The following is a 26,889-nucleotide window of genomic DNA, read 5'->3' on the forward strand; positions in this document are numbered from 1 at the left end:
GGGTCCTGGAGTACTAAGTTCTATTGCTTCTGTTGTAGCAAGTCATGATGCACTGCCACAGGTCTCCTGTGTTATTACACTATCATTTATTTTAACTAGTAATAGTCTTATTTGGGTTTTAAATCTAACTTTTTTGTATTTGTCAAAGTCAATGGTATTCATGTAGATAAATACTGCTTCACCTATATAGTGCTGCTAAAGACAGGAAGAGAAACTGAGCAGTACTGCTATGGGATGTGTTTGTCTTCACTGGGGAATAACAGCTCTTAATCATGTGGCAGAAGTTGTGTGTCAAGTATCCATATTTGAATATGATCCCAGCTTTCAGGGACTTGGAAGTTATATTGCTCTCATTCAAAAGTGAGATGAAAAAGAGCAGCCAAACCGTGATGAGTTAGAAGGTTTGATTTAAAAAAAAATAAAAAATGGCTATTTGTAGTCTTTGCAATCTCTTTCTTCTCCTCAGACCACTGTTTTTCCTTGTTTTTTTTTGTTGCACAGCCAACCGTAACTGCTGCTTCTGTGTTAAATGATCATAGTATTTTATGAGTTCTTGGTTTATCTTTCACAAAGCTTGTAAACATAGATACTTGTCAAAGACACTGTTAAATGGTATTTCATCATTATCAGCAAGACTTGAGCTTTACAAACTAACAGAATTAATTATCTAGTAATATTTTCGTGTTTGTTCTATTACTTAAACTGTCAAAAATGCAAATGTCATGTGCATTTATGAACATGTCAACAACTGGTTTTCTTATCCTGTTTTTGAAAAATCTCCTTTCTGTATAATATATGTGATTTATTTTTTTTTTTTAATGTTCCGGGGTCAATCAAAAGTCTTCATAAAGTGGATTTTTTTTCCATTTACATACGCATTAATTATAGTGATTTCTGAAATAATATGACCTGAATACAAGAATACACAAGAGGGTAATTAGTGAAATCCAGAGTAGTCCTTAGTTAGAAGTGACACAGCACAAACAGCACAGTTCAGTCTTCCCCATGGAAATGCCTAGATCATGTTTAATGAAACTAGTCTGTAAGCAAGAAGTGACAAAAAATGTAGTTACATTAATAGTAAAGTATATGGGATTCAGCTTCTTAGACTCCAGAGTATCATATCTCTTATTGACTTTAGTTTCCAGGGTCTAAAAAATAGAAAATAGAGCCTCTGCACAGCATGTCTACCACTACAAATGCATGTATTTCATAATTACATAGAATCATAAAATCATTAAGGTTAGAAAAGACCTTCCAGATCATGGAGTCCAACCATAATCCAACTACTACAACCACTAAACCATATCCTGAAGCACCACATCTAAATAAATGCTTCTTGAACACATCCAAGGATGGCAACTCTACCACCTCTCTGGGCAGCCCTTTTCAACGTCTCACCACTCCTTCAGTAAAGAATTTTTTCCTAATATCAAAACTAGACCTCCCCTGGCACAACTTAAACCCATTTCCTCTCATCCTGTTGCTAATTACTTGGGAAAGGAGACCAACATCGTCCTCTCTACAACCTCCCTTCAAGTAGTTGTAGAGAGCAATAAGATCTCCCCTGAACCTTCTCCAGACTAAACAACCCCAGTTTCCTCAGCCTCTCCTTGTACAACATGCCCTCAAAACCCCTCACCAGCCTCATTGCTCTTCTCTGGACAGGCTTCAGGACCTCAATGTCTTTCTTATACTATGGCACCCAGAACTAAACACAGTACTCGAGCTGTGGCCTCAGCAGGGCCGAGTACAGGGGCATGATCACTTCCCTACTCTTGCTGGACAGTTTTTGATACAGGCCAGGATGCTGTTGGCCTTCTTGGCCACCTGGGATCACTACTGGTTCATGTTCAGCTGACCGTCCACCAGTACTCCCAGATCCCTTTCTATGAGGCTGCTTTCCAGCCACTCTTCCCCAAGCCTGTATGGATAATCAAAAGTGGGTAGTGGTCTGAAAGCCACACCAGACAAGGGAGTTTCGTACTAATATCCCTAGCCTGGGCCCCAGGGAGGCAGCAGACTTCCCTGTGGAAGGGATCCAGTCGACATATGGGGCCCTCAGTTCCTCTCAGAAGGGAATGTCAATCTCCACATTCTACTTTTTATGCATCACTTCAATAAAGTAAACTTTTCTACTTTTTATACTGTCACTAGCATTGAAAATTAGATACTATCTTTAATTCTTCAGCACATTTATTCTGATACATCAAAGTAATTCATATAACTAAGAACATTTTAATGAAAAGAGATAGACAAGCTTGGTAGCAGCCAAGTAAAAGTGGTACGAAACACATTCCAGACAGAATACTCTTTCTTATCAAAACTGAACCTCTGAATAAAAACTAAAATACCTTTTTTCCACTGTATCTTATAATGGACAGGGATAAAACCAGGGAAAATGAGAATTACAGTGCTAGAAGACAATCTTTGATGTAGTCCAGAGAAAGACACAGCCTGCTTTCTGCACTTCCATTAAGCAAAAAGTGGAAAGCATCTGTCATATAAGAATGGATTAGTGTCCCTGAAGCTTTAGCAGTGTGACATATGCCCCACTAGTCTAAATGTACTGTCACAGAGGGCAGAGCAGAGACAATTGAAAAGGCAGCACAGACAATGAGAAGAAAAAATATCTCAAGAGACATAATTATTACTAGTACTGTACAGGAATCTCACCCATCTGACAAGCCAAGTAAAAACATGTTTCATGAGAAAAATGTTGTTTGTATTATATTATACCACTTAAACAATCATTTGGTTTAGGCAGAAAACAAAATAATCTTAAAATGAAAAAACTATTCATGCAAAAAGTCTCCCTTTCAGAAGGAAAATTTGTAGGGTAGTGCACCTCTGTTCAGAAAGACTAACAGATTACTCATCAAACAAGCACATAAAATTTTGGTTACTATAACTACATATAATATCTTAAAAAGATGTGCAGCTCTCACTTGGGAAGTATTAAAGTCCTTTAGGAAATACTGGAGAAGAACTGCTTGATTCCTCTGAGTGGTGGCATCTCAGCTACCTGGGAGCAAATCATCATTGCTCATTTCTACTCTATCTCTGACCTTTTTCCTTCTCAGAATTGCAAAATGTTGCCGTTAATGGCCCTAGTAGGAAAGTTGCCTTGATGGACTGAGGCATTCTTTATTTCTTTTAGTTGAAAACACTGAGGATGCATCAAGAAATACAGAATCTGACTCAGAACATATATTGAGGGCTGAGGTCTGTGATCAAGTTACTGAGCCATATGAGAGGTTTGGTGATACTCCCTGTTCCCTGTATTAACTCAGGCCAAATTCAAGAGGATTCCACATGAAACAAAACTAATTTAAGATTAAAACACCACAATGTATTTGAGTATGTGCAAGAAGAGTGAATAGCTGCCCACCTCACCTGAAGCGCAGTAACATGACAATACATGTTGTGGAGGAATGTCTAGAGCCAGCAATTAGTAGATAACATGCATAATTACTTTTTTGCATTGTATTTTCTTGCCAGGAAATAACCATCATTAAGGGGGGCAGACAGATGTCTCATATATTAGATAATTTTCAGTATTTGCTTCTCAGATCATAATTTGACATTCCAGATAAAACTGAAAAGCTGATGACAAAGCATATCAATCTAACTCATTATTCACATAGGCTTGAGTAGCAGGCCACACTCAGAAGCTGTAGAGAGTCTGCTTATTCTGGATATTGCTCTTTATATTGTTACTGTGCTTCATGTTGATGACCTTCATTTTCCTTTCACAGATTTTTCATAGGACTTTTTCCCCACTTTTCCTGACTTGTCCCAACTCCAGTTCTTCCTAACCACTTCTGCCATCAAAGTTCTATACCTGAATCAATTACACTTTGTGCACATTTCTTTTTTTTCTTCTCTTCTTCACCTGCAGACCTTTCCTAGGTTCCATAGACATCCTATTTATGTAGTTATCTTTCTTCTTATTGATTCTTCCGCTAAATGTATCCATTTTTGCCTGCTTTATTTTAATTTAGGATTCTTATTAACATTGTTGTGTGTTTCTTCCTGATTTTCTATCCTTTCAACATGTAAGCTGACTTCCAATTTTATAAAAACATACAAAGTTTATTTTTAAGTTGTTTTGATAAGAATGTCTAGGTATAAAGAGAACTTTTTATCTAAGTAAGTCCCAGTAACAAAGAGTTTATTTGCTGTCCTTGCTTTGTTTTGTTTTTTCATTTTCTCAGAAAAGAACAATTTTAGGAGGCTTCGTGGAAGCAACCTAGCATGTGTTGAAGGCTGGAATGAGCATGGAATTTAGACCCTCAGGGGAGCTTTGCATTCATTTGTTAGTGAGGTCTACTGGTTAGCTGGTGTCTTTCGGTCTTTCTTGTATGCTCTGTGTAACGTCCTTGCACACAAAGAACAAACAGGATTTATGTGCAAATGGCTTAGCTCAAGTTGAGATAACAACAAACAAGGCAAGAACAAAAGTTAGATATCCACAAAAGAGATAGTGTTTGTGTGTCTCCTCTGATAGTCTAATTAAGTTGCAGGCAAAATTGCTAGTTTCCACCACTTTTTTTTTAAAAATCAAAGCTATAACAACACAATAAATAATGGGGCTAATTCAGAGTCAAATACTGCATACCAATTAGTTCTTTCCTGGCTGACAGCCAAGGCTGGAGAGAAAAGCTATTTTTTATTTACTATTTATACTACTTTTCCTCTGACAGTTACAGGTCTGTTCCCATATGTAGCAACTTCTTCAGCACACAGGAAATAAACACTACCCAACTTCATTTCTATGCCTTGAAGTATCTGAGTAAACAGCTTTTTCAAATTAAGTTAAGACTAAGCAACAGCAATTGCATGCAGTTTGGTACTGGTAACTTTTAACACTCTGATTACTGGGTAATACCTATTGACTATCTGTTCTCATTTAAAATTTAAAGTATTTTTTTATTTAAAGAACTAGAAATGTTAAATTAGGGTATTGGTCATTTATTATGTTTTAGTTATTAGTAATGATAGTTATTAATAATAACTAGTTATTCATAGTAACAATTTTAATTCTATTTTTCAGTGCCTATTTGAGACTGTATACTGGTTTCTTTGGATTTTTTTTACAGCTTTTTATACTTTTGTGTAATGAATTTACAAACCTGTGATTATTTCTTTAATGATTATTTGTGAGTAAAAAGAAATAATTCAAATCCATGAGAAGATTTGATTCAGATATAGGAAGAACTAAGAATTTGCTAGTTATAGTTGTCATTTATCCTTTATTTTAAATCAAGAATTTATAGCAAATAATGTTTCTGAGCATCTGTTTCAGACAACCTTCGTTACTGTGAAAGTGCTTTTTACCCTTAACTGAAATAGTGAAATGAGGATGAGATGTCAAATTCTTTTCCTCTCATATTTGCTGAATATTGCACTGTTAAACTTTTAAGTGTTTCAAACATGACATGAGAGCATGAACCTCTATTTGGGAAAAAGTGCCATCTGTAAATGATGGTCAAATCAAGTCAACCACGTTTCCTTTTTGAAGGGAATTCTACAAGGTTAATATATAGTGCTCACTGCTGTAAAAGACAGATGTTACTATAGTGAGCAGAGGTAGTGGGAAAACATTGTGTGAATTTGGGAAATATTGAAAAAAAATCCAGGAATACTGATGAGAAGATCTCTTTGGCTTGAACAGAAGCCCCACTTTTGAGTAAATGCAGGAACTTTCAGTGTTTACCACTGGATCCAGTTTGTCTTGGAACACAACCTTAGCTCTCACCTTCTGCCAAATAACAATGTGAAATTGTGAAATCTGTGGCAGTATTTTAAGAAGTATAAAACTTATTATTATTTGCAACACTGTTTAACTGCTGATTTAAATATCTTCCCAGTTACCTAATGCTGTAGTAATACAGGAAAAAAACAAACAAACAAAGCACTTTCCTATTTCAGATAAAGCATTTCATAATTGTAATGCATTGAATCCTTAAATATCCTAAAACATAGGTTAATGACATTCCGGTTTTAAAGTTGGAAAATACAGAAATAGAGAAGCTAGCATCAGCATTTTTCAAGAATCTACAGACTGTTAAGCTCTCATCAAAAAATTATAGTATAAAAAAATCACCTACATTTTTTTGACAGTGAAGGTCATACTGAGTTAGTTGAATTGCATTGCAAAACTGTGAGAGTATCAGAAAAAGGTCCACATCTTTCGTCTTTTCTCTAAAGTGACTCTAGAAATTGTAAAAGTTATGAAGATGTTATTAAACTGGCATAATTTTTTTTAATTAAGTATGAAAAAGCAGAAAACTATTTTGCAGAAAATAAAAAAAATAATAATTATGACAAATTTTGATCTATGCCTTGGAAAAGGTCATTTTTCATTTTAAAAGATTGGTAGAAAACAGAGTGCTTTTTAAAGCCTCTGAGAAAAGTTCCAAGCAGCCATTGGTTGACTGATTTCAAAATGTAATTCTTAGTACCCAAAAAGGATGCAAATAAATAACCATGTGTGCTTTGAACATATAGAAATTTGAATTTACTCACAGTTATTTCTCTTTCAGTCATAATGAAGCAACACATTATTAGCAAGGGTAAACCTTAAAGTGTTTCTTTAAAGGAACATTTATCTGACTATGTTTTGACTGTAGATAGAACAATAAACACTTTTCAGCTCATGGGCTTGTCCATTCCCACTGACAAGATAAGTAAAGATCCTCTGTTTTTTTCACAAAATTCTTACACTTAGAAGAGCACACTTAGCCTTTTCCCTGTCCCCCTCTCCACCATGCTTAGGAGCACTTGTATTTTAGTTTGTGTTTCATTGCTCTAGAAAGACTGAAACTAATCCTAAAACACATTGCTGCTCTTGGTGTTATAAATAGAACAGAAGAGAACAGAAAATTGAAGAGACTAGACTAGACTAGACTAGGTATCTAAACTCAGATTTTCATCTGAATAAAGCAATAACATCCTCAGCACCTGAACAGGGAAGCTTCACTATGACGAAAGTATTCATACCCTTGGGAGACAGATTGCTAATAACAAGCTTAGATGGAAGAAAGGAAGAAAGCTTTATCCTTGCTCTTATAGAGTTCAGACAAGCAAGAAACCAATTGCTTTATTCTTGGGGCCTTTAAGTCCTCTTAAACTTCACAGCAAGTAAGAGAATTTTAAATTTTAGGGGAAATTTAATTTTAAAAGTGATACCCATAATTCTCCTCCATTTCCAGTTTTGAGCATCTGTGTGCATATCATTAGCCATGGAAGCCCACAGTCCAGACTCAGGGAAGCTGAATATTAATCACATCTTGTTGCCTGCTTCCGTGTTTTTTTCTCTGTAGAATCTTTCATCCTCTGAAACCAACAAAAAGTTTATATTTTGCTTTAGCTTCTGAAACCTCATCATTTTTTCCAGACTTTCCATTTCACACTGTTTGAATTTTATTAAGATCTCTTTACACAAAAGCAGAGTACCAGCTATATGATGCCCTGAGGGATCTGGAAAGCTGTTTCAATAATGTTGCAAAACTCTGGAGACATTTTCATTCTACAAGAAACTCTTTGGGGAATTGTGGCTAAGGATATAAAATACCCTAAATGTTTACAGCAGGGATCTTGATTTCTACTGGACTTTAATACAAACCTTTTGTCTTCTAATTTATTAATTGACACACCATATTTTTACTAATCAAATATTAGCTGTCTACAAAGTGGATTGTATTTTCTTTATGTCTTGGGTTGTGGAAGGCTGGTTTTATTCTAGAATTATGTATAACATTGTGAATCATCCATTCTTAAGACTATGATTTCCTTTTCAACATTTCAGCTGATCATTACTGATTATTTTCACCAAGTGATTTCCAGAACTACCTCTGTTTTATCTACTTCTGCCTTCAATAATATGCTTTATAATTCTCGGGCTCTCTGGGGACATGTTGGACAATAAAAAAAAATATAGATGTCCTTAAAAATAATGTAACCAAAACATCAAAGGAATCTGGTATTTTAAGACAAAAGAAAATCCTTCTATTGTTGAGGAATGTTAAGTGTCATAGACTTAAGCCAACAATTTATTTCATTATAGATAATTGAAGAACTTTACAGGAAGTACCAGACCAAATAAAAAGGATTTTTTTAATTCGGTTTCTAAAATTGCAAAAAGAATTCTATAAAAGTACAGAAATCAGACACTGATAATTTAATGGAACTACTAATATAAATCAGTTGAATTGCACCGTTTAACACAGTATATATCCTTGGAGTAGCAGTCACTCAATAATCTAACATTGTCTACTCACATTTTCTGTATTCCCAAGACCTCCTTGTATTTACCATATACAACTAATCTTCCTCAGAATAATGCCACAGCAATATCACAAATAAGAAAAATAGCATAAGGATAGTTGCTCTCTCAAAAGAAGAAAGTAAATTTAATTTCTGAGGGTTTTTTTTTAATCAATGTTTAATCTTCTTATGCTATAGAAACTGTTCCTATTGTCAAATAGACTGAATGGCTTTTGTAATTATCAAGATAGCTTTAGGTGCTGCCTCACATGAATGTACTAACAGAGACAGTTGTAATTTAACCCTGTTAATGCTGTCTTAAAGTCCAGCTTCTTTGAAGTGAAAAGCCATAATAGCATTTTTAATTGGCCAATGTTCTCTTAAAATGTCAGCTTTCCAAAGTGATGATGTGCTATGTACTTCTGGTATCAACTGGTTAAGAGAATTAAATTCAGCTCCAACTCACCAGTGCAGACATTAGAAACAATGCTTTAAATAGCTGACTGTATTACCTCAAGTTTCTATCCTTCTTTTGCACTATCCAGCAGATGATTAAAACTGAATGTAAAGGTTACATTCATGAAGTTCTGCACATCTTGAAATATGTCTCTCTTCAATGGTAAAAATAACTGCAGATATTCAGAATCCCTGAGTTTAACTACAAAAGTTGGCATTTTCTACTGCAAGATGTGCAATTTTTATAATAGATAAAAATTACACAGTACTCATTTTTTCCTTATGTTCTACTTAAATCTCACTACAGGATGTGTGACACAGGAGAAGGGCTATTCACCTTTCAGACACGAGAAGGAGAAATGATATATCAGAAAGTCCATTCTGCAACACTGGCAATAGCAGAACAACATGAAAGAGTAATGATGGAGATGGAGCAGAAGGCACGGGTAAGGTCTTTTCACCAAAACCTTTAAACTTACACAAATTGGTAATAAACAAAAGAAGTATGGAGTAATGGCAGCCCATGGATTCAGCTGTTCTGATGGTATTAGCTGTATGGCTAAGAGAAAATAGATTTTTTGGTTTAGGTATTTTCATGGTCAGGGCTTTTCAGTGTGCACTATACAATTATCTGATTTGAGTGTATTTTTTGAATAGTAGATACCATTAAATGCTAGATCCATGGTTACTTTCTCGAGAATTGTGGCACTGTTACTCAAAGATTAACACTTAACTGAAGCTAGCTGTAAGATAACTGTTGATGAGTGTTAATTGCTCCTCATGGCCTCACAGGTGGAAATAAAACTCCAGGATAAACACTCCTAGGTGACAACAGACGTGTTCTGTTTTTCTTATCTCCTGAAATAAATTAGGTTATGTAAGTCAAAAAAGAATTTTTTTTTAATGTTCAGATTTTCAAATTTGCACAAGCTATCTTTAAGCGCCCACTGAAAAGTTTGGAGATCTTGGAGACAGACAGAAAATAAAAAGAAAAAGTGTTTCTTGTATGCTTAGAAGTAGAGATGGTCTTAAATCATCATTCTGGAAAGCTAACTTTCAACTGTGATTTGATGCAACCTTTGTACCCACCAGAGAGGAAAAGTATGGGCAGGCAAGGAAACCATGTTCCAGATTTTCATCTCAGATGAACGCAATTCTCCATGTCCCTAGAAAGAGATTTGAGGGTAATTGCACCATTTCCAGTAACTCTCCCTTCATTCCTTCCTTCCCTCCTTCCCTCACCCACCATGTACATGCCCACAGTCACAGAAACATGACTCATATAATTCTCTTCCCCTTTACTCCATCACTGTCAAAATATCTTGCTCACACTCCCAAGAAAAAGGGTTTTGCAAAGGGCAACTCAAGACTTCCATGTTCAACTCCTTCTCCTAATTACTCCCCATATTTATTGAAAAAGAAACTTGAAAAATACTTAGATTTCCATGTCAGAAGTCTGTGATGTTGAATGCTCCCCTCAGAGTCTGTATGTTTCTAAGAGCTCAGAGAAAGGAAGCCATAAAAAGTGAGGGTTTTGGTGGTTTTTTAAGAAAGATGAATTAGTTTTTCAACAAAAAACAAAGGAGGAGTATTTCTGCAATAGTTGAGGTGCATGACCTTTGGACAGAAAAAGCAGGTGGAAGAGAGTTCACAATCAAGATTAAAATAAGGTTAAGTACATGGGAGCAATTGTTGGAAAGTCCAAGACAAGAGATAATATAGTAAACAGAAAAGCATCTGAAGTAGTAGAAGTGCTGACAAAAAATAACTACATTCTGCCTTTAAAATGTCTACACCAGTAAGAGAAATCAGAGCATTTTCATGCTACTGTAATACGAGCTTAGACCAGGATCATACAGGATTTTCCATTCATGAAGCCACCACTTTCACGTCTTCCACCCTATTGGTTGGCAGCTTTGCGGCTTAGCAAAGCCATTTCCATTCTGCCATCAGATTACTTCCTTGAGACCTCATTTATGAAGTCAGTGGCCATATGGTACGTAATATCAACCTCTGAGAGCAGGCTGAGAAAAAGAAATGACTCATCAGTCACGCAGCGTATAATGTACTTGGCTCCTGGATGAGGCTGCACTGTGAGTTGCAGAGGGAGATCCACAAGGCCTGCTGTAGGCTGCATAGAAGCTGTGGGCTGTGTAAAGAGGCTGAAAAATCTGTTGATTTTATCTGTCAACTAGTAAGCTAATGTAGTTTTGGGTTTGGAAGCTCAGCTACTCCTGAATGATGGGATGCTGAACTTTTAAGAGATCATCTGTGTCATCTATAGCAGTTGAGTGGTATTCATGTTAGAAATAAAAAAGACATTAAATGCACTAGGTATATATTATTTTACTTTTATAAGTGTAATTGCTTCTCTAGTATCTAAATCCAACAGTTTCACCAAATGTATATGTATCTTTTTTCTTAGATCTGAAATTGAAATACAAGAAAATATATTTTTAAACCAGAGCTCTATAAGCCCTAAATGTCTTTTATGTCTTCCTAAGGCTTGACTTTTGATGCTTTGTATCTAAAGCTCTATACTTTGGGTGTTTTTTTTTCTCTTTCCCCATCCTCTTAGTAATGAACAGCTACATCTTTTTTCCTCTTTTACTGGTAAAGGTGAAAATGGAAGAAAATTTTTAAAGTAAAGGAAGCTTAATGTTATATCCATTATTATACAAATTGGAAAAAGGGAAGGAATACAGTGATTCAAACCATCTTTCCTTATTTCCTCCAATCATTAGAAGTTATATATTAGAAAGGACTATTGAATATTTGTGGGTTTTGTCCTAAATGTTAAGATATGTAAGTAATTAATACACTTAATTAATACACTGAAGTTTCATTCAAACGTTTCCAGATTATAATAGGTTGTAGTTCAAAGTAATGAAAAGTTAGTAAGTTTTTAAAAGGAAATTAAAGTTTTGGGGTTTTTTACCAAAAAAATGTGATTATATATGTGTGTGTGTGTGTGTGTGTGTGTGTGTGTGTGTGTGTGTGTATATTATGGCTAGTTTTCATAATTAATATGCGAAGTTCATCACCTTACTGTTAAAAAAGCCAAAAACCACAAAATACACACAGACTCAAAAAACAAACAAACAAAAAAAACCCAACCAGAAACAAATTCTGGCAGAGAAAAAAGGTAAAAATAGTTACTGCTGCCTGAGACATGTCAAATTAAGGTATTGCAGGCAGCCACAGGCCACATTTACTCCATTTATGGAGGTTTCTGCACTTGAAAATGCTGTTTTGGAATGCTAAGCAATAAATTAATTTTTATGCTAAGAAATCCATTGCTCTGGCCAAGTAACATGCTGGATACCTTGATATTAAGACAGACATATGAGAAGGAAACTAATTCTTCCTGTTACTTTTGAAAGGATATGGACTGGAAGCAAAATTTTTCTGTGTCTAGCACAGCACCAGGTCTTCCTCATTGTCATCTCAAGCAGGAGAAGCCCGGATGGTTTAAGTATGCAGCCATGTGTACACTTTTGTCTTCTGCCCATTTCCTTTTCAAATTATGACATTGGAAGAAGGACCTGAAATATGAGATCGATAGTCCCTGGCATAGGTTTGGTTTCGAGTTGGTTGTTGGTTTTACTGCAATCAAAGCAGACCGGATTTTATTCAAATACCATGGTAAAGTGATAGTGGTTTATATTCACTTTGTTTGACACAATAGCAAATTTGGGCCAATGCCAGTAATTAAATTGAAATTCTCTTCAGGGAAATTGTTATCTATATATGCACTTTTTTCAGTCTTTGCTTTTTTAATGGATTAGTGTAACACAGATGGTAATTTTTGTTGGTGGCTGTTCTTTAAGGGGAGAGGTTAGTATGGGAGTCTTTTGTTAGCTGTTTACAGTATCAACACAACAAATTAAACAATTGCTGGCTTTCTGTTTACAACATTTTATTTGGTGCTGTTGTAATATCTGTAGGATAGTGTCATCAACTCTGGTTTTATTAGTCCTCAATCTTATATACTTGTTCTCTTGTACACACAGGTACCCACCCTCCCCCCCACTTCCTTTTTGTTTTAAATGCAACATTTAGAAAAATTGGTTGGATTGGTAGTCCCAGAATTACACAAAAAAAAAGCCAAAGCAAACCACAAAAAAAACCAACAACAACAGCATGTATTGTCACTAACTGGTCCAATGTTGAGCATGGAAGATGCACATCTGAGTGTCTAACAGCCAGCCAGCTCTTCCATCCGTCCCCTGGCCCCAGGCTGGGCTGCAAGTTTCTTCCACTTCCCTTCTGTTAGCCCAGGTGCTTGTCTGACTCAGGGTGTCAATTCAGTCTGTTAATTTGGCAAAAAAATAATCAGCTAAAAGGAAGAGGATTCTGCATGGTTACTAAGCTGAATTGGTTTACATAGGTGCCAGTGAACATCTTTTCAGTTTTCCCATCCCAAGGAGAAGGAAAAAGATTAATTCACCTTCTGTAAATGCTGAGTATCCTCCTCCTTGTAATCAGTAGATGGTCACTTTCTTGATCTTTTTGATTATTTTCACACACCAGTGTGTGAACACAGTTGTTCTCAGCAGCACTTGTCTATCTAACCTCTACCCCAGAATGATGATGAGCTTACTGTTACATGGCATTGTAGATAAGGCCTGATTTTCCTCCTAATGCCAGCTTTGATCTTTCACCAGTCAGCCTTCACTGAAAACACTCCTGATGTAACTTCTACACCCATGGTTTGAGTGTGTAAATTGGGGTGTTAACAGCTGTAAATTTCTCATGTTATGACTACATATACCAGAGAGGCACACTAAGGAACTAGTCATACCTTTGTAACCTTATAAATCACTTTTTTCAAGAGCTGCCATAAAAGCCCATTATGTAATCTGAAACCCATTATGTAATGAAAATTTACAATGTGCAAAACAGTAATTCTGAATAAGATAGCACTGAAGTTGATATTAACTAGCTGAAGTTAATCAAGCATCAGTAAGACTGAAGTATAAATGCATAAAGAAATTATAATTGTGTGAGTCTCATAACATTATCATAAGAAATACTCTGGTTTGTATCATAAGAAATATTCTTGTTTTGCTTTAGGCAGCAGAGCTGCAGAAACAATGTCATTTTAAATTGTGATCCTTTTAGCATTTGCTAGAAGATAAACACCTTTATAAAATGCTGCATCTGTGTATTTCTCTTCCATTCTCAATAATTACAAATCTAGTCTCTAATGTTCAACTCAATGTAAGTGAATGAGTCATCATTATAAATTTCTGTTATTTAAAAAAGATAATATCAATGAGTTTATATATTATTATTTTTTTAATAGTCATTGGGAGGAAAATAATGAATATGCCAAAGAAAATTAATATCAATGAAACTGGGCTTAAAGAGAGTCTAGAGAGGAAGGTAATTAAGACATAAGCCTCGGAGTCACTGAATCTTTCTCTTTCCTATCCAAAACAGATATGAACAGAATGAGGAGGATACCAGTATTTCATAGGACTGGTCTGAAGAGAAATATGAATTACAGGGTTGCCAAGTATGGTATAAATCAGAATGTAAATATAATTAACAGTATCAATGTAAATCACCTTAGAATCAGAAAACAAAAAAGAAAAAAAAGAAAAAAACACACACACACAAACACCGAAAAACAAAAACAACAAACTGCGGCTAGATAAAAAGCATTAGTTCCATACTGAAATTTTAATTTAGCTTTGCTCTGTGAACAAGCTTATACTATGTGTTTCTTAATGTATTTTTAACTTGATCACAACCTAAACAAATACATATTGAAACCTGGATAGAACACCATCAACTAACACATGAAACATTCTGAATTTTCATTTTTAAATTATGGCTTCAATTTGAAGCATCCTACCTTTGCCAATTAATCTTCAAGGCATTGTCTGTTTTACTGTTGTTATTTATTTCTTTGTGCAATGGTATGTTATCACCTATTATTTTGAAGTTGTGAAGGATGGGAAATGCAGAGAGATAATAGTGGATGCTGCAGACCAAAAATTACACTAAATATTTAGTTAAAATAGATGTCTTTTCAGCTTTATTTCAGCACTGCGTTTACTTAATATGATAAAGATCTTTTACATTGTAATTCTGCCTAAGTGCATTTGGGTCAAGTAAATAACTGGAAGAGAAAACTGAGAAGAAAATTCTAGGCTTCATCCATAGATGATCCTATGTCATGAAACATTAGTCTCTTAGTACGTTCTCTTCTGTTTCCAAATTATATATAATTCAAGTTCTGAGTTTCTGACTATGTATGATCACTCATGAACTTGCGGATTTATGTATGCTGAAGTATAACTCAGGTAAGTTGCTCATGTAAATATAGTATTCCGTATTTCCCATCTGAAACAACTATGTGATGTTGCTGTATAATATTTGCTTAGAATACTGCCCTGCGTTACTGCAATACAGAGTTGGTGAATTGTTTACTTGGTTTTCATGGGTTTTGTGAAGCTTATTTCGATTACTGGTTCTAGAGTTCTTTGAAAGTTACAGGTTAGAATTTCAATAGCCTTGCAGTACTTTTGGCAGTAGAGGACTTCTAAAGAAGTAAAGATCACCCGTCTTTGCAATGGAAACCAATAATAGAAAACTAGGAGCGTTCCACTGCAGGATCTGTCTAGCCACTGACAAACCACAACCATCTGAAAATATTGCCAAGATTAACAACAAAAATAAGGTTGCTGTTGGGTTTTGTTTTGATTTGGTTTTTGGGTTTTTTTCTCCTAAATCAGAATCTGTGTACTTTTATGTTTGAGTTTTGTAAACCCAGTTCCCAAAAGGAGCAATAGTTTCCCATAGGGTTCTTGGTTCATTAAGCACATAATGACATGTTTTCTGACTCCGATTTTTCTATGAGTGTTTTTTAAGCATTTTGCCAGGCATTTGGTTAGTCCTCAGGCTCCGAAAACTGAGTTTGTGGATGAAGTAAATCCTGAAACTGTGTTGCAAATCTATTTCCATCATACACCACTTCAGAAGAAAGTAGAGGGTTTGTGGATATTCAGACTGGGTGGCAGTTAATGATGCCTCAAAATGGAGCTATTTTATGTTTTAATCATATTTTAAAGAAAATATTTTCTTGAACGTAATTCATTGGCGCTTTTTCAGGGGCTGTTTTTCATATTCCAATAATAGACATTAAATTACTGCAGCAGCATTTATGTGGCAGGTGCTGTTCACTTCCTAAAAGAAAATACTACGCCCCACCACAAAATTCCAGATTTTACAGCCACTAGAGTCCCCCTCCTACTCCCTTCTTACCAAGTCAACACCTTTTTTACCCCCTCTTCCTCTGTCAGCTGCAGGAGTCTATTATGTCCCTGTACAGCACCATGCAGGGAGTAAGAGGATGAGTCTCATGAATGAGAGGATGAGGTGGTTGTTGTTTCTGCGTGTTTGCTGTGGGTTTAAATTGAAACTGCATTTTGGGGAAAGACTTGACAGTGGTAAGAAAGGGTGTGTGCAGCTGCTCCTGTGAAGTGATAAAGCAGGAGGAGAGGGGGAACAGAGCTATTCATCATGTCAGAAAAACTGCAGGCAACATAAAGGTTTGTGGAATGTGTAGGTAAGTGGAGTGGGTAGGTGCTAGAGCAGAGCTGGCAAGTCCATGCATAAAAATGTATCAGATATTTTGGTAGTTGATGATGTAATTCAAAAGCCATTTTGCCATTTGAAAACTAAAGCTTTCAACTGGAGTTTTTAATGTTTTTGAACTGGTAGTAGTCATGAGGGCTTGCATTCAGAGCATGGTGCGTAAAATTCAATTCTTCCCTCATTTAGCACAGTTGTGAAATATCTTTTATCCGTAGCCCTTTGGCTGGATGATCTTGAATGCAAAAATCTCTCCCAGGACAAAAACCCAAGTACCTCACCACACAAATGTGCATTCTAACCTAGAAATTTTCAATCTTTTCTCCTAAAAAATTTCTAGGAAGTTTTGTATAATGTTACAGTATTCCACCTTTGTGTCTTTCATGCTACCTAAGACTTAGATTGAAATCTACCTTCCTCCTAATATTAAGTAGGAGCTGAACCAAAATTTGTAATGGAAGCTTCACAGAGCTGTCTCATAACTGAGACAATATGATTTCTTCTCTGCAAGGAGCCTGCTCCATCCTAGGAATCCATCCTAAAGCTGCATATGTTAATCCTATGAACACTGTTTTCCCTGTTCTCTTCACCTCATTTATATGTTTGTCTGCAACTATGCTGTACTGTGAGCATTTCAGTGTAAGCAGATAGGGTCTGGTTAGTTTGCTTAAATGCAACAGGGCAAAGATATTTGCATAGTAAAACATCTGAAGATGTAAACTCTCTTTATAAATTAGCACATGGGTATCATTTATTTCAACTTTACAAAATTGCATTTGAATATAACTTTTTGAAGTTGGTGACTTTAGCACATTTTTTTTTTATTTTTTCCTTTTACTTTGCAAAATATTGTATGTTTACAGAGCTATCACTGTAGTTGGAGAGGCAGTGCCAAGTTGAAATTCAAATTTGTTTCCAGAAAATGCAGAAAGTGAAGAGCCAATGAACTTTCCCTGAACAAAAATTATTATTTAATTAGCAGTCTTACTTGCTAAAAGTCCAGGTTCAACAGGGCATTGAGCAACCTGGTCTAGTGGAAGGTGTCCCTGCCCATGGCAGGGAGGTTGGAACTACATGATCTTTAGGGTCCTTTTCAATCCAAAACATTGCTGTAATTATAAGGTTATTGTTGCATGCCTGACTGAACCCTACTTGGCTATTCCCAACCCTTAACCCCACTTTAACTGAACTCTGAGAAGCATGTCATATGGAAAGGAAGTTTTCTTTGACATTGTGTACATTGTAAAACAACTTACTTGTATAACTGTGCTGGTAGGTTTATGCCATTAAACTCTCTTAACAGAGAAGCAGGTTATGTTGACTTAAGTATTAATAGACAAATAATTCTCAAGCCAGTTCTCCAATGGGGTTAATTTATTATTAATCTCATGTCTGCTATTTTGAGCAAACTATTTCTTGTAAAAAAAAACCACTAAAGTATACCACTATAGAGCTCCTATTATTATTCACAAAAGTAATAGCTGATGAAGCCACCCAATGCTCTCAGGAGACAGATATTATTATAATAATTATACCCATGATTAAAACAAGGCACAGAAAGATTAAGGCCAAATTCAGTTGCATATGAATTGCTCAAGGTTGTAGAGTAGTCAGCTGTATGCTGGGAATAGCAACAGAACAACAACAAAACAAGTCCTGAATCATAGTCATTTACTTATTCACGGAAGAAATAGCTTCTTAAAAAGTTATTTTTCACATGGTTTTCATCAGTCTTTTGAACTATAGTATCATTCTGTGTTTCCTGTCAAGCAAGACCTTCCTGTGTTTTAGCAACTCTTTTCAGGAGTTCTTTATATCACCCAAGGGAATAGTTAAGGCTTTGTCTCTGATTAATAAGAAACTTATTTATCAGGGACACAGTGCTTTTCAGAGAATAGGAGAATTATAAAAAGTAATAATCTGAGAGGAGATTAAAAAACCCCTTGTAATAGTCCAAAAGTTATTCTGCAAATCCCTCTTGTGCTTTTTGTGCTTTGGCTCATCAGGTACCTGTCAGTAGGACAAAAATTAGGTGAAGTTCACCCTTTGTCTTCCTTTTGCTTTTTTTCTCTGTTTCCATTCCTTTTTATAAAGATCATGGATTTTTTAACATTAAAATTATTTATAATAATCTCTCTGATTATGTTTAGACTGCAGACAACAGATACTTAGTATCTAAAAAAGCCATAAATGAAATATGGGCAGTTTTCAAAGTACAAGCAGACTTTTGATATGTATTAATCAAAGCCTGTCCAGATAGGGGTTGCTGATGTTTCATATTTCTCTGTCTTGGCTTGTTGTTCTTCAGTTTCTGATATCTCACGTGATGCCAACCATGCTAACAGTTTTTATTTATTAGCTGTGCAGGAATCTGGTTCAGGAGAATTGTAAGATAGCAGTACACACAATACAGACCCTGCAGTGTTGATTTGACATTATTTCACTTACTACAGTAGCTATATTATATAAAGATGTGCAGCTACCACAGTAAGCAAAATTATGTCAGATTAATGCACTGACACAGCACATCTCATTAGCTCTTAGATTTTCAAACCTATTGACTACAGTATCAGAAAAATTGGCATTGCAAGGGACTGCTGGTGGTCAGCTCAACTAATCTTCTGTTCAGAGCAGGGATAGCAGCATAACTACATCAAGTTACCCAGGTCCTTACCCAGTCAAGTTTTGAATACCCCCAAGGATGTAGGTCATGAGTACCAATTCCAGCTCTTGGCTGATCTAATTTGAAAATTTTTTTCTTAAGTCTGCCTCACATTTCCTTTGCCATAGCCAATGACTGTTGCCTGTTGTCCTTTCCCTCTGCATATCTGGTAGAAGTCCTCTCTACAACGTATCTTTAAGAAGAGGATTGAAGCTGAAGTTAGATTTCTCTTAGCCTTCTCTTTCTCATGCTGAATAAAGTTGAGACACTTAATCCAGTGTCACTGATCATATTTTGCTTCTTAGAAGTTTGCCAGGCTCTCTTCAGTTTGACATTTCTCTCATCCCAGGGACGAAACATGAGGACTCTCTGAAGGCACTGTTTTCACAAGTTCCAAGTAATGGGGAAATGTGACTTCCACAGTCTGCTGGCCATGCTTTTGCTAATGTGGTCCAGTATGTGGTTAACCTCCATCACTGCACATGTACACTGATCATTCATGTTACCACTACAACCACTAGGTCCTTTTGGCAGACCTTTTACCAAGCAAGTCAGTCCCCAGGCTGTACTCATATACTGAGTTGCCCTGAGCCACTTGCAATGTTAACATCTGTCATTGCTGGACTTCATGAGATTCCTTTCAGCTCTTTCCTCTGCTTTGCTGAGGAAGCCCTTCTGTCTGGGTGTTTGACTATTCCCCCCTAGTTCGATGTCCCCAAATTTCCCAAGGGCAGAGTCTGTCCTGCTGCCTATGTTGACAATGAAGATGATAAAAGGTATTGGAGTACTGACCCATCTAAACTGCAGGAACTGGTTTCTCAAAAATTTTTCAGTTCTGCAGTTATTCAGCAGCAGGGCTTAATGAAGATTTTCCAGGCTATGGCAGAAGCATACATCGCTGTGTTACTTATGACTGTCTCAGGGTAAAAGCTGCTAGTCTCATCACATATTCAGTCTGTCAGAATCCATTTCCATAAATGTAGCTGCCAGGCAAGATTCATATGGATTCATATGGCTGTCTTTTGAATGTGTTTTTCTACAGCATCTGCGATTCAAAATCTGTTGACAAAATTCAAATCAGCATAGGTTCTTGTTTATAAAATGGAAGAACTTGTGGTCTCTTCATTATTCTTAATAGTTCCCTTGTATTACACAGTGGTAAAAGTTGCAGTTGCTACTAGCTGAGAGATTTTGTAAAATAATTTGTAAAATTATGTAATTTCTGTAATGTTTCCCACATACTGTTCAGTAATCACCTTTACATGCATTTTGTATTGCATGAAGAAAAATAAATTATGGAGTTGCAGATTTCCATGGCAACAGGTATAATTCTATTTCCTTTGTTTCATGAAGCTGGAACTTACTGGCACAGAGGCAAAGGATCATTGTGTTAAACGGCAACTGTAGGTTTTGAAAGACTTGAGTTATGTGACATATTGTCATGCATCTACAACCTCTACTACAGCAAGCAACTTTTGCCAGCAAAAAAACCCAACACCTGAGTTATTGTCTGAAAAAGAAATTAAATGGAGAAAGGAGCTGCAGGATTTGTTAGGCTGATGCAAATATGTTGAAAGATACAGCAATTTACAAACTTCTCTGTTTCTCCCTTTCCAAGTTGGGTTCCTGATTTGCAGCTGTTTGCTACATTAGTAAACTAGAATCAGTAAGGAATAAAAACTTCACTAGCTTCTTTTATAGGCAGAAATTTGGACTGTGATTTGGAGAGCCTTGTCTCATTTTAAGTTTTTTCTGGACCCCAAAAAAATATTTCTAAATATACATTATGTGTACTTATTTAGAAGTGCATTCATTGCTTTTGAGTGATTGCTTATAGACATTTTTTAACTGAGTCATATCAAGGCTGTATCTACCTGTATACATTATAGTGATGTGATCCCCATGTGTGTCAATACAGAGACTGGAAAAGAATAGCCCTTTGTTTCTATATATACCAGCTTCTCAGTTGATTTTAACTTTGTAAAAGCCTGCTAAAAGCAATGGAGCTAATAAAGTAAATATTAAATGAAATAAACAGGTTAGACATTAGGAAGTTCTTTACTATGAGGATGGTGAGACATTGGCACAGATTACCCTGGGAAGTTGTGGATGCCCCATCCCTGGAAGTGTTCAAGGCCAGGTTGGATGGGGCTTTGAGCAACCTAGTCTAGTGGGAGGTGTCCCTGTCCATGGCAGGGAGGTTGGAAACAGGTGATCTTTATGGTCCCTTCCAACCCAAACCATTCTAGGACTCTATGGTTCTATTAAATATTAATAAATGAAATTAAACCAATATATTCATATGTGCAGGCTTATTTTAGGCTCCTCCCCCAAAATACAGTATATATCAAATGTAAAACTTAATAATTCACTTTCCTGTACATTTGTGTGCATTTCACATGTATAATTAGCCCCAGAATATATGATTTAAGATGCCTTTGTAATGTTTAAAAGTAACTAGTTAAAAGGAAGGAAATGTGTTCTTTTTGAAGGTGTTAGAGTCATCTAAGAGGGTTTACTACATTATAGTAACTTTCATATATGTTGAGTTTGCTAACATTTTTTTTGTTGTCATTTGGAAGGTGTCTGTATGACATGCAAAATTAACTTCTGTAAATGTCAAAAAGCAGAAGCCAGCAATACTATGTGTGTTATTAAATAATGTAATCACAACTAAGAAGCTTAATAAGGACTATTTATGAAAGGTTATTGATTATTACTGTTTCAGCAAGTATTCAGAACATTATCTTCCTGTCATTTTATTGAAGTTCATTGGTACCAGCAACTTCTATATACTGAAATGAAGTAACTAAAAGAAACGTGATTTCCACAAATATTTGTAATTGGAAACTACTGATATGTTTTAGAAAATAGAAGAAAAACTTCTTAAGATAGTTTGCTAGGTCCAAGGCATTTGCTTATCAGAAAGAATGAAGCTTAATTAACTGTGCAGTGAACACTCTTAATAGAGATTCTTGTGTGATGGCGTTTTATGCCATAATACTTATGCAAGTCATAATATTCCAATTTTTCAGCCCTAAACATACTCAGGTAAGTTTATCTCAACTGGGGACATTCTTTGTTCATCCTTATTTCACCCTTCTCTCCACATGCTAGAGAGAGTTTTTGAAGTCTGTTTAACACTGAAGGACATTTTTCATGCCATGACTTTTATCATACTATCTCTAAAGCTGGCCAAACCAACTTCAGACAAGTCAGAAAGGCTGTCCTTTCAGTGCTTTCAAATAAAGATACTTTAAGATACTTAAGTGTCCCAAATACCTCTTTAAGATACATCATATCTTTTGGCAAGCAATACCACGAAACAGCTTGCATGTTTTGAAATATTCTCCAAAACATATCAGGCCAAAACCAAGCAGTTTTGTCAGAGAGAGAAATACTCAGCAGAGCAAGGAGAGTAAAGATCAGACATAAGAAGGACAAGACTTTGGAAGTCAGCACTGATTGCAAGCCTCACAATTTTAACTTTGACTTGACACACCTCATGAAAGACAATCTACTGGAAGACCATAAATCTCAACTTGAATTCCCTGAAAAACTCCTGGTGAAGTATACCAGCCTTTGTGGACGGTCTCTTTATTTGACCTCTTCAATTGATGCATTTCAGTTCGTCCTTTCCCACTCCAACTTACTTAACCCTACAGTGTTCAGAAGATAAATCTGTCACTGTCCCTCTTTAGTAAAACCTTGTCTTTAAATTTGGAAATGCTAATCACAGAATCACAGACAAATTGAAGATGCAAGGGCCTCTGCGCGTCGTCTTGTCAACCATCCTCAATCAAGTAGAGCCACGCAGCGCTGGTGACCCAGGACCACGTCTAGATAGCTTTTGAATGTTGGGAGACTCCTCAACCTCCCTGGACAGCCTGTGGCAGTGCTTGGTTATTCTCACAATAAAAAGTGTCTCCCAATGTTAAAAACACAGAATCACATAATTTTTTCGGTTGGAAGGCACTTGTAAAGGTCACCTAGTCCAATTCCACTGCAATAAGCAGGAACATCATCAACTAGAACAGATTTCTCAGACCCCATCAAGCCTGACCTTGAATGTCTCCAGAGATGGGGCCTCCCCCACCTATTTTTCATTTTCAATTTTGCTTTTCTGTTTTAGGTGATTTTAGCTCTGATCATCACCCTTTCCCATCTGAAAATAGCCATACTTTTAAACAAGTGTATCTGTGCTGAACACCTACAAAAATCCTAAATTTTTACTTCTAAAACCTGAACTCTTTGCCCTGAGTGATGCTGCTTAGAGATATTATTTTATAGTACTACACAGTCTTAGTCCCAAATGCTGTATATTTTCAAGTGAACAAATCAATATCTACAAAATCTTTTCCTTCAATTTGTCCAGCACCTCTGTTTCATAAAAACTCTCTTTTCATGGTAACAATAAGGATAATCAATATCTGCAAATAATGTCCGTGCAATACCGTATTCTCCACCATATATATATACACACATCTTGGTATATATATATTGAAGAAACTAGCTCAACTTGCCTAACAATTTATCCTGTGTATTAGAGACTCCAACAATTTAGTTGTGTTAGTTTCCACTAAGAGCTACTGTATAGTCAGGCTTCAGATAGTCACAGATCTGTTCATGTCAGCAGAATCATAGAAACATAGAATGTGCAGTGTTGAAAGGGGCTTTTAAAGATCCTCTAGTCCAGCGCCCCTTGCAGTGCCCAAGGCCCTTATTAACTAGATCAGATTGCTCAGAACCTCATCAAGCCTGACCTTGAGTATTTCCAGGGATGAGATCTCCATCACCTCTCTGGGTAACCTGTTCCAGTGCTTCACCACCCTCATAGTAAAGAACAACTTCTTGATACCCAATATGAATCTACCCTGATTTAGTTTAAGACCACTGCCCTATTGTTACACACCTTGTAAACAGTCCCTCCACAGCTTTCCTGTAGGCTCTCTTCATGTACTGGCAGGCCACCGTAAAATCCCCCCAGAGTCTTCTCTTCTCCAGGCTGAACAATCTGTCTTCACAGCAGAGGTGCTCCAGCCCTCTGATCATTTTTGTGGCCCTTCTCTGGGCTCACTCCAGCAGGTCCATGTCCCTCTTGTGCTAAGGACTCCAGAATTGGAGACAGTGCTCCAGGTGGGTTCTCACAAGAGCAGAGGGGAAGAATCGCCTCCCTTGACCTGCTGGCCACACTTCTTTTGTTGCAGCCCAAGACGTGATATGCCCTCTGGGCTACACATGAACATTGTTTGCTAATGTTCAACTTTCCATCCCTATGTCCCTTTCTGTAGGTAGGGCTGCTCTCTATCACCTCATCCCCCAGCCTATATTAATATCAAGGATTGACCTTGGCACCTATGCAGGTGCAGGACCTTGCATTTGCCCTTTTTGAACCTCATTAAGTTCACAGAGACTCACTTCTCTAGCTGTATAAGGTCCTTCTGGATAACTTCCCTTCCCTCGGTTTTGTCAACTGCACGAATCAGCTTGGTGTCATCTGCAAACTTGCTGAGGGTGCCTTTGATCCCATGGTCTGTATCAGTGATGGGGATATTGCCTATGCATAATGCAATGGCTCAAACCTGGTGAAGAGGTAAGAACCTGACCTCCTTAGTGTAGTTTCGATAGACAGGAAAATTCTTTCATGAAAGAAGCAAAAAAACAGAATATGAGTGAAGACACACACTTAACTGACATTCAACAAATATAATCCCAATGCACTGTAAAATCCAGCTACTTTTCTCCAACATTAATCCATTCTGTCAGACAACAAAGTGATCTATTATGAGCTTCTTTTAGAGGAATGAAAAAAAAAAAACAAAGAAAAAAACAGAACAGACTTCTGCCAGAAAAGGAGCAAAATGTCCCAATTCTCTCTTTATAGTGTGGCCAAGGAGATTAGGAAAAAAATATCAGTCCCATTGAATCTCCCTTCAGAATACTTTTCTTTCACCATTGCTTTATTATTCATACATAATGTTATTCCACAGCCAAAGAATAATCATCATCCACCTTGGCACTGCAAAGCGGTGTTATTATTTTGAGATTTTTTCCTCCATAATTGATTAAGAAACTCTCTAAAAGGTCATAACAAGGTTAGAATAGCTACTGAAAACCAAAGTGCTCAAAATACATTATAAAGGCTGAAGTCACTGAAGCTACATTCACAGCTAGCCTTTTTGTAAGTCTTTTAAGAACTTATGAGGTCATATATTGGTGAGGTTTTGCCAATATTGTGCATTCTGTTAGTAACAGCAAGACGGATAAAAACATAAAAAATAAACCTAAAGTAGTGCATAAGAAATAAATTGTATGCTGATACCTCTCAGTGTTTATATTAATAGTAGAAACCTTCAGGTAATGAACACAGTCCAACTAACATGACTATTTTCTAAGCAAGCTAAGTCATCATGAACAAAGGGCTAGGGGGGAATTAGAGCCAGAGAGTAACTATTAGTAAAGCATCACCAAAGGGAAGAATATTCTCATTGGGGTTTCATAGAATTACATTCTGGATCCATTTTCATTAAGTATTTCCAAAGAAGTTCTGGATCAAGGCACAATCTAATTATTAGAATTCTAGGTCTTACAGTTACAAGACAGTATGGAAGTGGGTCAAGGAAGAGAGAGAATACAAAATGAGAAACTGGAAAAATTGTTTGGAACAGCATTATAAAATTCAGGAAAATGGGTAGAGCACTGTGCTTAAAAAGTAATAATCTGTTTCACAGAACTGGATGGGAACTTCTTTTTATAGAATAGGTTTTTTGTTCAACAAGTGGAACATGGGACAACAGTATCTGCTTTTGAAAAAATTGCAAACATGACATCTTTTATTTGGTCATTGCTGAAAACTCATAAAGCAGAAGAGTAAAAACTTCTTCCCTCCTGCTTGTTCTCTAACTCAACTGACAGCTGAGCTGGTACCTCAGCAGATGCAACCTACTAGATTGTGTGATTCTTAAACACTCATAATTTTTCACTGTAGATACCAGTAAAATGAGTCTGTGCTATTCCACTGTCAGCTAATGGAAACTTGAGAACTGAAATGTATTTCTCGACCTCTCTTCCTCTTCAAGACATAACACACAAAGCAACCTTCTTTAGAGTTACAAAGAAAAAAGAAACAACCTAAATATTGATATTTAATTCATATTTCCAGACTACAGTTCTTCTTAGTCTTCTGTGACCTAGTTCTCTTGCTGTTTGTTTAAAGACTCCAATGAGAATGTGAAATGAGCTGGATTTTTTTATCCATGATAAACTAACCTATTTCCAGAGCATATCTGTAAAATACAAATGGTCTTTATTGCAGGCTAAAAAATAGAATGAACTGTATATTGTTCAGTTATTTTCACCAGCTAAATGTATTTTCTGTCACCTTCAGTGTTTTTACTTTTTAATGCAAAAAGAAAATGAGAAAATAATATGCTAAAGAGATCATCGCTCAGAACCTTAATATATTTAACAGGCTCTATTCTGGGAATTCTGTTCATTATTGATATCAGAATAACATCTATTTAAGTCAATGGAGATGGCCTCTGGGACTTAAAAGGAATTTTAGCCCTTAAGCCTTGTCTCCTGAAAGAACAATAATGAAAAACATGGAGAACTACTTACAGTGATACATAAATACGTTTTTATGGGGTTTATTTCTATTGTAATCAAATAGTCCTTTAAGAATTATAAAGTGGTCTCTGGCAATGCACAGACTTCCTATGACTTCATAGTTTGGATATTTTTTATTTAGATACTTGTGAAGAACCAGGTATTTCCTTACACGAACATGAAATGTCCTTTGAGTCAGCAGATAAAACTGACTTAAAATGGCGTCTCCACGCAGCGCTGAACCCCCTCTGTGTGTGGGGGGGGGGCAGCTGCTGCAGGGGAGGAGC

General features: G+C 36.3%; 1 protein-coding gene across 1 annotated transcript in view; it reads left to right on the forward strand.

Annotated features, from left to right (window-relative positions):
• Positions 1-26,889, forward strand: part of DOK6 (docking protein 6) — a 236,721-nt gene that overhangs the window by 162,205 nt on the left and 47,627 nt on the right. The window contains exon 6 of the mRNA XM_009995634.1: positions 9,035-9,173. Coding sequence (XP_009993936.1) covers positions 9,035-9,173 — 139 coding nt within the window. The remainder of the gene's footprint in view (positions 1-9,034; positions 9,174-26,889) is intronic.

This window comes from Chaetura pelagica, unplaced genomic scaffold, assembly GCF_000747805.2.
Source record: "Chaetura pelagica isolate M959 unplaced genomic scaffold, ChaPel_1.0 scaffold63, whole genome shotgun sequence".
Lineage (NCBI taxonomy): Eukaryota > Metazoa > Chordata > Aves > Apodiformes > Apodidae > Chaetura > Chaetura pelagica.